This window comes from Choristoneura fumiferana, chromosome 8 (assembly GCF_025370935.1).
Source record: "Choristoneura fumiferana chromosome 8, NRCan_CFum_1, whole genome shotgun sequence".
Classification (NCBI taxonomy): Eukaryota; Metazoa; Arthropoda; class Insecta; order Lepidoptera; family Tortricidae; genus Choristoneura; species Choristoneura fumiferana.
The window spans coordinates 12109125-12124430 of NC_133479.1; the positions used below are offsets into that span (position 1 = coordinate 12109125).

Below are 15306 nucleotides of genomic sequence, written 5' to 3' on the forward strand. Positions count from 1 at the left end.
GACTACGCACTCGATATTCCTATCAGTCGAATGGACTCAATACGTTTTTTGGGAGTTGACCTGGATCCCTACCTTAGATTCCATGATCATATAGGCAATATCACAAAGAAACTAGCAAGTGCATGTTATTCTTTAAAGGCTATGGCAAAAGTTGCTGACGAGCATACCTTGAAGACCGTATATTATGCTAACGTTGAAAGTATAATTCGTTATGGAGTCGAAGTGTGGGGTAATAGTACATCGATTAATAAAATTCTCTTAATACAGAAAAAGTGTATAAGGTTGATCGAGGGGTACTTTCCTGAAACCCATAGACATTTATTCATCAAAAACAACATCTACACAGTAATTTCCCTATACATATACCAACTTTGTCTTTATGTGTTTAAAAACTTAGACACATTTAAATCAGTAAACGACTCCCGAAGATACCCGACACGGCGCAGTCTGGATCTCGTACTACCTGAGTCGTACTTTTTACAATATAAAAAAAGCATAGGTTATGTAGCAATAAAGGTTTATAATCACCTTGATGTTGACATAAGAAAATCAGTAAACCTGAGAGAATTCTCTAATAAGTTGAAATCTTATTTAAAGTTAAGACCATTTTATGCCCTTAACGAATATTTTGCTAAAATATTTGACTGATTCATGGTAAATGCTTGCTTCGTCTATATGTAACTCATCTATGCTATACTTGATTCATCCGTACTTCATTGAATTGAATTGAATTTTTAATTGCATACATACATTATTGTATTTTCTGGTAGTCCAAACATTTTGTAAATTATAATTGTACCTCTTTTGACATTATTTATAATATTTATGAGAAGTCTAAAGATGTGTAGTGAAATTAGAATAGAATGAATACTTTTTGAAATTTTGTATTAGTGTAATTCTCTGAATTGAACTATATTGTATTGCATGGAATTCTTTAAAGCAATAAATGACTGAATACTGAATAATAATAAAAAATGTGTAAAGTTAGAAACACACTACTAAAATGCAACGCCATGCTACGCTACCCGACGCGTGTGAGTACAATCAATCGCATACATTTATATTTACTATGGCCAGGTGCAAAAATATAAAACACGCCAGCCACGTAATGAAACGCGGTTTTCTCATAGGCATTCCTCTCAGAAAGAGAGGGCTTGGGCCGTAGTTCCCACGCGGGCGGAGGTATTTATTATAAATAATAATATTAATTAAATAAGTATTAATGTATTTGTGACTTTTGAGAATGTTGAGACTGTAATACTCTAAGTATGTAAAAACAAAATAATTGGTATTTAGAGATCAATATCGAAATTATCGAAATACCGGTATGTATAATACCGGTTTTGCCAATATCGGGATTTTGCTCCCATATTCCGGTTTTTCGGTATTATCGAATACCGGTATTCATGCTCTCGCACCCAGTAGCAAATATAACTACTTATTTTTATTTAAATAAAACACCTGTAATAAGATTGTTATATTGGCTTATTTATTAACAATTGTTAAATATAAAACAATTTGTAGTGCTGGCAAAAGACGTAGTGATTTTCTTGCGCAAGTTTACTTGCACAAGTATACTGGATTAATTTGTGCAAGTGTCATCCAATAACACATGTTAGTGTTGGAAAGCCGAGTTTAGACTTGCAAGAAAAATCGTGCAATTGCGAGGCCGTAAAGCCAACGAGTTTGTAGTGGTCAACCGAGCGCCGCAATGTAATGCAATTTGCAAGATTTTTCTTGCAAGTCTAAACTCGGTGGAAGACATTTGCGCAAGATTTTGACTTGGATAAGTTTTATAATAATAAGTTGAAATTTTCGATTCACGCGCGTTTTGTCCATGTTGATTTTAACGTGTGTGGTAAATTGCGTGTTAGTGGTATACTATGGTTGAATTTTTATAAGTTTATATATTAATTAAATGTAAAATCTCGCTATTATTAATTTAAAAGATTTATCGATTCGATATGGCTGCAGATTCTTTTAATCGAATCCTGCAACTTTCCTAGACCTACTAACTACTATAATGCCAAGCGTCATCCTAATACAAAACAACACCAGGACGCTCATTTTCACAAGAATAAGTTTTGTACTTATATACCTACTTGAGCAGTCTGTGATCACTTGCAAATACCGTATATTTGTGCAATGTGCAAGTCTAAACTTCCACAAGTAAATCGCTACATCTGTGGCCAGCATAATATCCTCATAACTAAACATATTTTTTGTATTCATGACTATAGCTAACCATACGATATCACATAGCCCATATTCCGCATCAGAGTATCTTTGATTGCAGGCTGCAGCTCTTTCTTCATATAAGTAGTCAGAAGAGTTCTAATGCCTTTAGTGAAAATATCTTCCATCTCTCTTGAGATATCTTCTGCTTCATCCAAATCATCTCCAGGTCTAAACAGTTTACTTCTTTCATAATTAACCCTGTTCGTTCGAGGCTCGTATATACTGTCCCAATTATTGTCAGCTGATCTGCTATCAGAAACTTCATGGGGCTGGTCTAATCGCGGATCAAAAGAAAACTCGTCAGATCGCCTTCTTCGTTTTAATGGTAGATTGTCTTTATTTCTCACAGAGTTCCTATTGATATATTTCTCGCAGCCGTACGCGTAAACACTTATGAAACCCGGCTCGACAAACTCTGAATCTGTTTTCACATTAAATTTTCCTGGTTGCTGATGTAGAGGCCGTGTGTGGAAACCTATTCCAGCTTTTCGGAGTCTTAGGATCATGTTGCATCCGTTGCCCCGTTTCGTGTAGGAATCATCATATGGACCATCATATCTTCTGTTATCTGCGTAGTGCCTTCTCAGTCTTCGGCTTGGTGGTATGTTTCTGTCCAGCTCATTCGCATCAAACAGATCCACGTTGCCACTAATGGTTATATCGTGGAATAGCAGCATTGTGTCAAGGGAAACATTCCTTGGGTCAAAGTAGCACTTCTCGACGCGCACCCAGTTGGCATTCTGAGGAAGCCGTACGCGCATCCTCGTGACGTACATGTCCACTGGAGCGCTTCGCATTTGCTGGTACAGGCTGTAGCCGTTGAGGTCGATGCTTTGGCTCTGAAACAAGTTTGAAGGAATGCATTGAAATATTAGGGACAAGTTCTGCTTTTTATCTCAACGTCTGTGAATTGTGTTTATTTCTTTATTTTTTGTACAAAAAACGGAGTGTCTTAGGTGGGGACCACTTCCATCGATTGAGGTGGTCCAAGGTTCATTCCAGCCGATACAAGAATCGTTCTTCTTAATGCCCACTGTTAACAGTGAAGACATCGACTTACCACCTGAGTGTCCAGTTTGTTTGTTGATTTCTTTTGCGTCGTTTCAGCTGGTCCGAAGCTGACTTCATCCGCTAAAAGCATCTTTTTCCGCTATAATACTGTCAGTAACGATAAACTTACCAACGAAGTGTCCAGATGTCTTGGGTTGGAACCTCTTCTACCGATTCAGCTGGTCCAAGATTGATTCCAGCCGCAGCAATTATTGTTTCCCACAATGGACACTGTTGATAGTGATGACTGACTTACTAGCAGAGTGTCCAATATCTTGCTTGGGCTGGTTTCTATTTCGTCGCTTCAGCGGATCCAGAGCTGACTTCAGCCGCTGAATCGTTCTCCGCCATTGATACTGTTGTCACTGACGATAAACTTACCAACGGAGTGTCAAGGTGCCCAACCAGGTGTATTGACTTAGAAACTCTTTCGTCGATTGAGTTGGTCCAAGATTGATTCCAGCCGCTGCGCTTGTTCCCTGAAAAAGCCACTGTTGACTGACAGTGACGAAATAGTTACCAACGAAGTGTTCAGTGTTTTGATTTTTTTTTTCTGTCACACAACTACTCCAGGGTTGATTCCAGCCGCTAGAAGCATTGTTTGCCCGTATAGACAGTGTTGACTGTCATGACAGATTTACCAATGAAGTGTCCAATGTCCAGAGCTGACTCCAGTCGCTGAGAGCATTGTCCCACGCGATGACCACTGCCGACAGTGACGAGAGACTTACCAACGGAGTGTCCAATGTCTTGGGCTGGTTTCTCTTCCGTCGCTTCAGCTGGTCCAGAGCAGACTCCAGTCGCTGAGAGCATCGTTCTCCGGCTATGGGCACGGTTGTCAGTGGTGGCAAGCCCCCTGGTCCGAGACCGGGTCTGCTGTCGAATCTCTTGACTTCGAACAGTGGGAGGAAGCGAGACTCTGCAAGACCAAAAGTCTAATTAATCTGATTCGCTAGCGTTTTAACATTTCTTAACGCCGTTATTTTATAAGATGAGTGTAGTGTAGTTATAAATCCAATACATTAAACGCACGAACTAAGCAGTTCACTGCAACAACTTCGAGTAACAAAAACAAAAAACTCATTTTGCGTAAGATTCAAAATGGGCTATTATTTATTTTCATTAATTAGGAGACAGTTAAAGAAACAAAACTAACTCATTTTACATTATTGCACAAACTTGCAAACAGAAGTAACAAAAGAAAAAAAAAATATGTATATAAAAAAACTTCACACACATAGGTATATAATTATTTTGGATCCCCTGGACAAGGTTACCGAGAAGAGAATCCCTCAATTTCGTTTTTAAACCTGCTTTACTTAGTTTAGGGGTCTTTCTTAGTAAACTTATTTTATTAAAAACTATTGGCACTACAAATTTTGACATTCTTTTACCAAAGTAATTTTTAGCCTTAGGTTGAACTAGTCTTTCCTATCTTAAGGTGGTTTTCCACCGGCGAGGCGAGACGAGACGAGGCTAGACGAGAATTGAAATTTGTATGGCAGCGCCCGCGGCGGCCCGCGGCGGGCGCGCGAGAATGCATAACGTACAAATTTCAATTCTCGTCTCGCCTCGCCGGTGGAAAATCACCATTACACTCTTAGGGCCGTTTCACCATCCATTGATTAGTGTTAACTGACGGTTAAATGTGATGCCGTCTCCGTCTATTTTAACAAAACTAATAGAGACGGCATCACATTTAACCGTCAGTTAATACTAATCAATGGATGGTGAAACAGCCCCTTAGTATTATATTTATGTTTAACACGCACTTTATATTCACTACTGTAGTAATGCTGTAAGTACATAGGGGAATTCGACATTGCGGTGTATGTGATCGAATTTTCCGGACTAATTTCGGTTTCGCGAGCCACATCCGATACCCGGACAAGGACAATTGACGGAGTCGCTGTCGCCGGATACGGCGAGGAGGACTATACTTAGGGGAATTAATGTATCGTAATCTCTGTTGCATTTTTGTTTAGCCTTTTCGCTGACTATATAGGAACTTAACTAATCTTATTTTATTTGTAAATTTTTGATGTCTTTTATGTAGGTAATGAATGTATGACCATATACAACAAGCCCAGAAGTAATCACTGAGTCGGCAAGCGCACAATATACAACCTGTAACGTTTTTTTTCTCAATACTCTTTTTAATTAAAGAAACTTTCCTAACCCAGACCTCAACCTGTTACAAACGTCACTTACGTGCGACTTCCAATTAAAATTTCTATCAATCGTTAATCCTAAATACTTAAATATCTCCACATATTTTATTTTCTCTCAATGATTACAGATACATACATCATACATTGAGATTCTATACATCTGCCAAAGAAATCACAGCGAATTTGATTATGAAAAGGTTCCACCCTGGTACGCGTTTCAGTTTCCTCGACTGTACTACTTCATGATTTTATATTTATAACGTAAATCACAAAATAAATGTATGCTACATCATTATGATTAAAATAATTTGAAATGGTCCTTCGAGCCAGATAACTACTAATAAAGACAGCATTCTCTTTCAAACGTAATAGAAAAGAATCTAGATAAAACTGAAAGTTGTATGTTGGTAATTATTTTCTTTCACTCTATTGTCTTGTGCTCGTAACCGTGAAATAGCTGCGCTAGGTCCAAGTATGATTCAATGTCCAAGTGTTCAAATTATGTTTGTTTTAGTAATAGTACGTTTTTTGCTGGAAATTACTTAAGATTATGGAAATGAAAAGTGTAATGTCGAAAGCGTGGGAAGTTAGAGCGGCTTAAAGTGAACCGTGGAATTGTGGTGACTTTGCGCATTGCTTTCTTTTATTTACATCCATAAAAAGTAAGTTATACGCAGAGTTAGTATGAGCAAGAACACAATCATTAGCGTAATTTAGGTTTAAAAATGGTAACTTCATTTCATATCCTTTAGATTTAGAAATTTCCATGTTGGGGAAAAAATGAGGGATCAAAAAGTACCTACAGGTAGTAGGTATGTTTATATTAATATTTTACCTATGCGTAAGTATAAGAATCGAAGCTTTACTCCTTCCTTCGGTAAGTAGAACTAGAATAACCAACAATCACTAAAGGACCAACTTCACCTATCAAGAAAACTCTAAAAAACAAAACTACCTAACCTACTTAACGAATGAAAATTGATAAAACTAATTCTCTAGAAAATAATGTTTCTACGTTTACCTCAGTACGTAAACACAACACAACAGTTAGGTATATTTTTTACTAAATACCTAAATTTCAATACAAATATTCTTTCTTTGCACACCACAAACGCAGAGAAGTCTCATCGCTCAAAAGCGATGTCTTCCAGACAACCATTTGGGAAAGTATATAAGATAACATTTCATTAGTAAAGAAAAGATTTCTCATGTCACCAAATCTAAGATTCAACTAAGACCAGAAGAAAAACTATTTTAGACGAAAACCAACCTTTTCCTGGCTCCGAATCAGGCAGCTCGTTGTCACTGGCCGAAGCAGTTTTCGCAAACAAAACAAACATCCACCAAAATCTCACCATGGCCACAGATTAATAACATTAAAAAAAAACACTGGCCGAAAATATCGATAATTCCAGAGTCTATATATAGCGGCTTAAAAAAAAACAACTGCCAAAAATACGCGCGAAAGGAACCACTCGCCGCGGAACAGAAAAGCGAAATAAATTACTGAAGGCAAGGGACAATAAGAAGTGCAGTCTGCGGAAAATGGTCCCCCGCTAGTCGAAGATGAAACTTGTACGCGGTGTTCTAATAAAGTGCGGCAAGAGGTTATTAGAGCGAAGATGGAGATGCTTAGAATTCTAACCATTGTTCGCGATGTTTATTGAAAAAGCGGTTAGTTAGTAAGTACTTCGTTTAAAGACGCCATGTAAGACTTCTACATATTTAACTACTTACTATCTTATTGATTGAAATTGATTAAAAAGTGGTAAAACGTTTTGACCCACGCAAAGAACAAAATTCTCGCCGCACTAATGATCGCATGTGGTCGTGACTGAGCCTTATGGCTATAATATGATCAACACCTTACACGGATTCAGTAATTTTAGAATTAATTTGTAGGTAAAGTAAGTACGAGTATGTACTCAAGTTTGCATTTCGGCAAATTTCAAATCTGGAGCAGCTGTTTACTTAAGAGCCTGTCTCTTGTACGTAATAGCCGCGTAAACATAGACAAGTTGACGCTCCACATTAGAAAAAAAACCTAACAGTAACAGTAGCATAGTGAACGGTTGTGTTGCTCTGAAGATGGACGATGGGCTCTGCAGGGCTACTAAGAAACTCGAAGTTCGTGTCGTGCGGTCCCTCTGACACTTATACTGTTAAATACGAGAGCGAGAGGGACGGTACGATACGAACTTCGAGTTTCGTAGTAGCCTTGCTGGTTGAGTTCGAAATGCGTCAGTGTAGTGTGGTGGTGGTGGTGGGTTTGTGTGTGTGTTCTTACAGTTTGGAGGTAGAGGAACTGCATGCACACATTTCTTGCTACATTTATATGTAAGTCGCAGGTGAGCAAAGTAATTGTTTTAGTTCATAGAAAAAAGGCGTTATGTATGTATGCCAGAAGGGTTTTTCTTACCTACTACTCTTAAGTTTATACTTACCTATTTCCTGTAATCACTACCTACATATATATGTGAGGTGTAAACCAAAATCGAGTATATTAATTAATCCTAATTCATGCATGATGCAATTAACTTGAACGGAATACTTATTACCTACTAAATTATCCAGGGAACGTTCAAACATAATAACAATGCTCGTGCGCAATCAAAATCTTACGAGTGACATTAAAGCAATTTTTTTATCAGCATCAAGATCGTCTCGGTTGAGGCAAGTAGACTGCGTCGTAATTATGAAAAGAAATTGGGTTGATGCTTGAAATCGCTGCAAAATCAGAGGTGAGCGACCTCAGATGTGACTAGAAGAAACAATGAGATTGTCAGCGCGTCAACGTCCCGTGGTCCCACTTCTCAGTCATTGGGCCCATTTTGTCGTGTTTCACAATATCTTTTTCAACCCCCGGCGCAAAAAGAGGGGTGTTATAAGTTTGCCGAAGGTCGTCCATATATCTGTCTGTCTAGTGTCTATCTCTGGAATCGTAGCTCTAAGAAAGCGAGTTTCCTTGCAGTTGTTCTAAGCTTGAGATTGCATGAGAGTAGAAGGGGTATTCTACCCTCAACTGAAAACTTTTAAATAATGTATGTCATCATCATCTCAGCCTATAGTCTATGTCCCACTGCAGGAGCAGGACACCGGCCTACTCTCAGAATAATGAGAGGGCTTGGACCGTAGTTCCCACATCGGCCCAGCGGCAGCGCGGATTGGGAACTTTACACACACCATTAAATTTCTTCACCGGGGTGTGCAGGTCAAATTTCTTCAACGCATCTGGCCCTACTACGAAGTGCAAAATTCGAACTTCGTATCATTATCATACCGTCCCGCTGACGCTAATATTATTTAGTATGAGAGTGAGAGGGACAGTACAATACGAACTTAGAATTTCGTAGTAGCCCCTCTGCTCTTAGATTTCTATGTGAATGACCTGGATAGATTACGCGGCTCGTTATCTCAGGAATTTATAGGCACCTACTGACGAAAGCGCGATAAGAGCTTAAGAATGTTATACATAAGCGCTGATATTATACCATTCACTCCAGTTGACAGTTAAGTATGTATCTCGTAAGATTGACGCAATTAAACCTAACGACAGTGTTGCCTCAAGTAAATGATAGGAAACAAAATAACGTGTCGGTCGGTACTAGACCAGCCTGCTGTATTTACTAAAGTTTAAAAACGAATTGTAAGATTGTGTCTAGATTTAGGGGCTGTTTCACCATCCATTGATTAGTGTTAACTGGCGGTTAGGTGTGATGCCGTCTCTATTTGTTTTTTTCGAATAGACGGAGACGGCATCACATTTAACCGTCGGTTAACGCTAATCAATGGATGGTGAAACAGCCCTTTAGCTAAGTATAAAACCATTTTTCCAGTGCGCATCTACCTACTCTCATAATTCGGAATCGGATTCGGATTCGGATTCGGTTTGCGGTTTTTTCGGAAATGTAATATTTGTCATAATTTTTTCCCGTCGAAACCATATTTTTTTAGAAATTATTAAAAGCTAACGAGTATTAGAATTTATATCGAATATTTGCTCATTCCGAGAAGAGGCGCCTGTGTCCAGCAGTGATACTTAGGCTGAGATGATGGTGATCATGCGATTTGCCGCATCTTAGCACTCGCAGTGTAGGAAGGAACCCTACACTAGTGGCCCGACAAGCCAGTTTTTTTTAAACTACCAGGACCTGGACTGGCCAAGCGAGAACGGAATCACCATCAGACCAGCTGTGGGACGTCCACTGTTGGACACATAACATAATCTATTGCCATTATCGGCCATCAATTTGCTAGACGAAAGTATAGTAGACACGCCTAATTTTACTGTAGGTACCTACCTACGTTTTTAAATTGGTTCTACTCTACTCCGTTCCGGTTATTGTTTGTCGTGCAAGTAATTCGTACAAAAACATTTCGTGTACTTAATTGTGGACGCCCCATTGTTAAGTTAATAATATTATCTTTTGAAATTTCCGCGAAATAGTTTTGAATCTGGTTTTCCATTAATTTAATTATTATACGCAATGTTTGTAGAAAACAATCCCGCGGTATTGCATGCAAGTGGGCTCCAGTTTGTGTAAGTTACCAGTTTATTACCACGTTCAGTAAGCTTTTGTTTTATTTTTGTATAGCAATGTTGTAATAGAACAAAATAGGAACGTAGCGCCTTTTAGACACACCGGGTTAAACACGCGTTTTAGAAAAGCCGAGCGACACTAATTTTTTCATACCTGGGCAAAAAAAGTATACCCATTTTTTTTTTAATTTTGGAAAAAATATATTTTTTCCTACTCAGAATCAAGAGCACTTTATTTTGTATGAAAAAATGCTTATTTTTTTTAAACGATCGGAATGAGGGCTATCGCGAATGAATTCGCCGCTAGAGGCGCTAGTGTAGCGTGAGGTCTCCGAAATGTCAAATCTCATAGTTTTTGGGTGAGCTACGCGGGTTTATTTATAATTAGAATAATTTTGTAAATATTTTGCAATATCTGAAATTAATTATGACAAATATGCGTTCCGGGGCAATGAATGTCTGAGTTTTGAGACAGTTTTATCTTTCGGAAACCTTGTTCCTCCCTTTTTTCCGAACAAAACGGGGACTATGCAACACTGTGGCATGTTCGATATTTTTATGTTACGGTTTTAAGGTGTATTAAATATGATTTTAATCTAAACTTTGTTTTCACGCCCGTAAAAACAGACTTTGAAAGCCATACTTAAAAACCTCACGCAACAGCGCGCCATCTAGTGAGACAAAAAACGATAGCCCTCATTGATTGTGCCCTTGATTCTGAGTAGGAAAAACCATATTTTTTCCAACATTTCAAAAAAGAAGAAAGGCTACACTTTTATTTGAAAACGCCCACCTACAAAAAAACTCGCTCCTCGCCAGTTCTCGCTACTCGCCGGCGGTGGGACAGTGTCTGAATCTATGGGTGTCGTATATTATCGCTGGGTCTTTAAGTTAGTTTGCCGTTATCATCATCATCATCATCATGTCAGCCGAAAGACGTCCACTGCTGGACATAAGCCTCCCCCAAGCAGGCTCTCCACTCGGGCCGGTCTTGTGCTTTCCGATTCCACCGCGATCCCGCGATCTTAACCAGGTCATCGCTCCATCTTGTTGGAGGCCTACCGACAGCTCGTCTCCCGGTCCGCGGACGCCATTCGAGAACCCATCGGCCATCAGTCCTGCGAGCAATGTGCCCCGCCCACTGCCACTTCAGTTTTGCAATTCTTCGGGCTATGTCGGTAACCTAAGTTCTACTGCGGATATCATCATTTCTGATTTTGTCCCGTAAAGAAACCCCGAGCTTAAGCCCTCTCCATAGCCCTCTGAGTGACTTTGAGCTTCCTCATGTGGCCCATCGTTAGTGCCCACGTCTCAGATCCGTATGTCATCACTGTCAACACACAGTGGTTAAAGACTTTTTACTTCAAATCAACACTGCGGTAATTTGGACGAAAAGACACTGCGAAGCTTCCCGACCGAACGCAGCCCAGCCGAGTCGGATTCGACGAGTGACCTCTTTCTCGAAGGTGGCCCTACCTAACTAGACCATTTGTCTCAGGTATACATAGTCGTCAACAACTTCGAGCGCAGAGCCTCCGACTATGATGGGAGCTGGCACAACATGGACATTAGACATGACTTTCGTCTTGTCCGTGTTCATTTTCAGGCCAACTCGGTCGGTTAGTTTGTGTTTATCAGAGGGGGGGAATTCGAAAATTCGTTAAAGATACAATTTTTCACTGTATAAGTAAACCATTTTGAATTTATTTTGTGTAAATACGCGCGGAGCCCCTAGGCATCCAGGTGGTTCCCTACTCTGCCAAATGGTTAATCCGGCCCTGGTCGTTATCAGGGAGAGTGAAACGTGCATTGACTACTCATTACGTGTTTCCTGTGTCCTGACTATCCGCTTGTATATTATATATTTTGCAGATGCATCAAGCGAGAAAATAGCAACCTTCAGTCTTTCCTAAACCCTTAGTTGCTCCACCATATTTCGGAGATGTTACATACCCCGTATGACAGCGAACAATGTCATTGTGTCGGTTGTGCAAGCGTGTCCGACGGTGGTGCAAGCTGTGGCCATTGTGGCCGAACAATGGGGAAAGCCGTGGCGGGTGCTGGTGGTGGTGGGGCCAAGGAAGGAGCGGTGTATAAGGCTGCGGCCAGGAATGTAGCGGTAGGCATCTGATAAAACTATGACCAGAGGTGTTGCCTTATGTGCTAGTGTCCGCAATCGAATTCACTAGAAACATTTGACAGATATTTGTTTTTTTTTTCAGGTTCGACAGAAAGAAGTGATGAAATGAACGGTTAGATAGTGAACCAAGAAATTCCTTTACTAACCTAAGGTCTAACGTCATTTGCACGGCATAAAACAAAAATACAAAATACGTCTCGATCGCATTCGCGTTAAAATCTCAATTTGTATGTAAACACGAATATCGCAAACGTTCCGCTAGAGGCGCTGTTCGTGTTTGCATACAAAATGAGATTTTAACACGAACGCGATCGAGACGTATTTTGTAACCGAAAACTTACACTAAGACTAAGGGCACTGTAGAACCGTGTCCCACCCAGGGAGGGAACCTCTGCTGCACTGCTGCTGCCTTTATCGACATTTTTTTGACACATACGAACTTGTCAAGGTATGTATAGTAATTAGTAAGGCCATGGCAACTTAAGTTAATAGCAATTTATTGGTGAACACGAGGTCATATGAGCGATTTTTGGCTGTATGTCAATTATAGTTTTCAGTTTAAAATGGTGTTAGGTTGACTTTGACACTAAACATCACGTTATCAACTTCTCAAATATATGATATCTTATCTATCAATATCAGACAGCCTTTGCGGATTTACGGATCGCGATTATGCCAGCCCGTCTACTTTATAGCCCAACAACAATAGTCGGACTATTATTCCAATTCATAGCCATTGTCATATTACTGTCCATTTGGAAAAAATCCGCATCCGCGTATGTAAACACAACAATCGAGACATTACGAGATCTATTGAGCCTTTATAGCAACAGTACCTGAGCGACCGAGCTTCGCTCGGGTTAAAACTCGATCATAAGCGTTTCCCCAGAGATAAGACCAGCTAGAGATCTCCGAAATATATACAACAAGAAGAATTGCTCGTTGAAAGGTATTATAGATTAGATAATCATCATCATCATATCAAGCACAAACAATAGGTCAGGTAGGTACGAGTATTTTGCACTTTTCATCAAATTTCAAAGACGGATCATGTTTATTGTTTTTGTTTCCATTACATCAGTTCAATTTAATTCGACTGCGTCTTCTAAGTATAAGAAAAAAGTACCTATCCTTGTGGGCCCTCGCGTACTTTATAAAGTACCAATTAACACTAAGAATAATAGCCGAATGTACTTTATAAAGTACAAATTGTTCTTTGAAAAAGGCGGCCACACCGCAGCTTAAATACTAACCTAAACCTAACTAACAAAAAGTTGGAAACCCCCAACTTTGTCACTTCAAAGTTCAATATCTCAAAAACGGCTAAGCCGATTTTGATGAAACACGTCTAAGAACCATCGCTAGAAAATTTGATTTCAAATAAAAAAAAACTGCATTTAAATCGGTCCACCCACCCGCTTAAGCGTAACGGTGCCACATACAGACACACATAGCGGTCAAACTTATAACACCCCTCTTTTTGCGTCGGGGGTTAAAAATAATCTTAAGAATTTTGAATAATATCCAAAATATCAAAACTGGTGAATTACGTCTAGGGCGTAAGTAAAAAAATCAGGTCCCAGGAGGCTATACCATAGTTACTTATGTATTATGTTATGTGTTTCTTTTTCTTTTTTACATAGGGAAACAAACATTTGTAACAACTTGATTATGTTATATGGTGTTGCGTTGATGTCTTTTTAATCGTCGTCGTCCTCTAATGCTATAGACATCAACGCTTAAGCCAGCAACTGTAAGTTTTTATTTTATACAGTTTTTTGTAGTACTTATGTACACACCGTTTCAATCCAGATCCACTGGAGCACCTTTTCACATTAACTTTAATAACATTGGTACTATACCACATCAATGTCTGCCACAGCGGAGCGTGCAAAAATATCTGACACGTCCTACCGTACCGGCACTTGAAATAGAGTCGCATCAGATATTTATGCACGCTTTTTTGTGTCAGATATTGGATGCTGGTGACTGTACCATGTCCACAGGACGTAGTAGAAACATAGAATAGGTATTTGTCTAGTTTCTGCTCTAAAGCGTGACGGAAAAGACACCTAGTCGTGTTTATTACTTGTAGCATTAGGTAATTCTTTAATACTGGAACTATATTTACTTTTTCATACGTAGATACAAGTATCATGTGAGTTGGAATAAGTAAACATTATGCGCCTTATCGCCGAGCTAACAATTTCTTCATTAGGTATTTATGTACTTTGTGCAATTGTGATAACAAATGAAGTAACATTGTCAAATAATGTAATTTTTTAATGCTTTTGTAGGAGTAACATACGTCTTAATACGTGATTTTTAAAATAATTATACCTAAATAGGTAGGTATGCCAACGGAATTCGCTTGGGTATGGTCAATGGTCATCCATCGACATATGGGGTCTTTTACTCAACCATTGATTTTTCCAACTATCAAAACGAGTAGGCAGGTTTGCACTAATAGTAATCGAATTTTGTTTCTTCGATAATTATATTAAGTCAATATCATTAATAATGAATCATATTGTAGTACCCTAGGTACACACATCCTGTGTACCTAATAGATAGTAGCAGAAAGCCCGAAATCGATAACAAATTGATAATGACGCGTGCGTACTAGTACGACCCAGGATAGGCAATGTATGTAAATTTCGATGCCCTACACATCATTAAACAATGAATCATCAATGATTTTGAGTCAAGGTGCCTTGTTGCTCATCATTGCTTGCCTCTAGTTTTACTCACGGCCATTCTGCTCCACTCTATAAATAATCTCTATCGTGATTGGACGCTCTGCGTCAATTATTTTTATATTTGTCGGTCGACTGGCTCAGTACAGTACAATATAATCTAGGGCTCGAGTCGAGCAGAGTGGAGTTATGCAGAAGGTGTGACAACCCTAGTGATGCAATGCTGTTAGTTTGGATTCACATCAAGAGAGAGCGCTAGCGTGTCACATTTTAAAATTAAAATAAATACAAGTATTTTTTATTGTACTAAAACATATAAGACTTATACGTGAGTATTGTGTTTTAAATAAAATAAATCACATTACCGGTTATTTTAAAAAGTTTTAAGCGAAACTTGCCTTTGATTGTTAATAGATGTCACTGCAAACTGCACTAGTTTAGCTCTTGACAAACAAATGACGGGCGCCTATC

General features: G+C 39.1%; 1 protein-coding gene across 2 annotated transcripts; it reads right to left on the reverse strand.

Moving 5' to 3' along the window:
* Positions 1-1467: 1467 nt before the first annotated feature.
* LOC141430519 (uncharacterized) lies at positions 1468-12047 on the reverse strand. Of its 2 annotated transcripts, none has more exons than XM_074091248.1 (3): positions 11953-12047; positions 4020-4207; positions 1468-3077 (listed from the first exon to the last, which is right to left on the reverse strand). In XM_074091248.1, the coding sequence occupies exons 1-3, from the start codon at positions 12023-12025 to the stop codon at positions 2241-2243; spliced, it is 1098 nt and encodes a 365-aa protein (XP_073947349.1). In that variant the 5' UTR covers positions 12026-12047; the 3' UTR covers positions 1468-2240. The 2 variants fall into 2 exon arrangements, with proteins under 2 accessions (XP_073947349.1, XP_073947348.1); XM_074091247.1 differs by lacking the exon at positions 11953-12047 and adding an exon at positions 6730-6974.
* Between the last annotated feature and the right edge of the window lie 3259 nt (positions 12048-15306).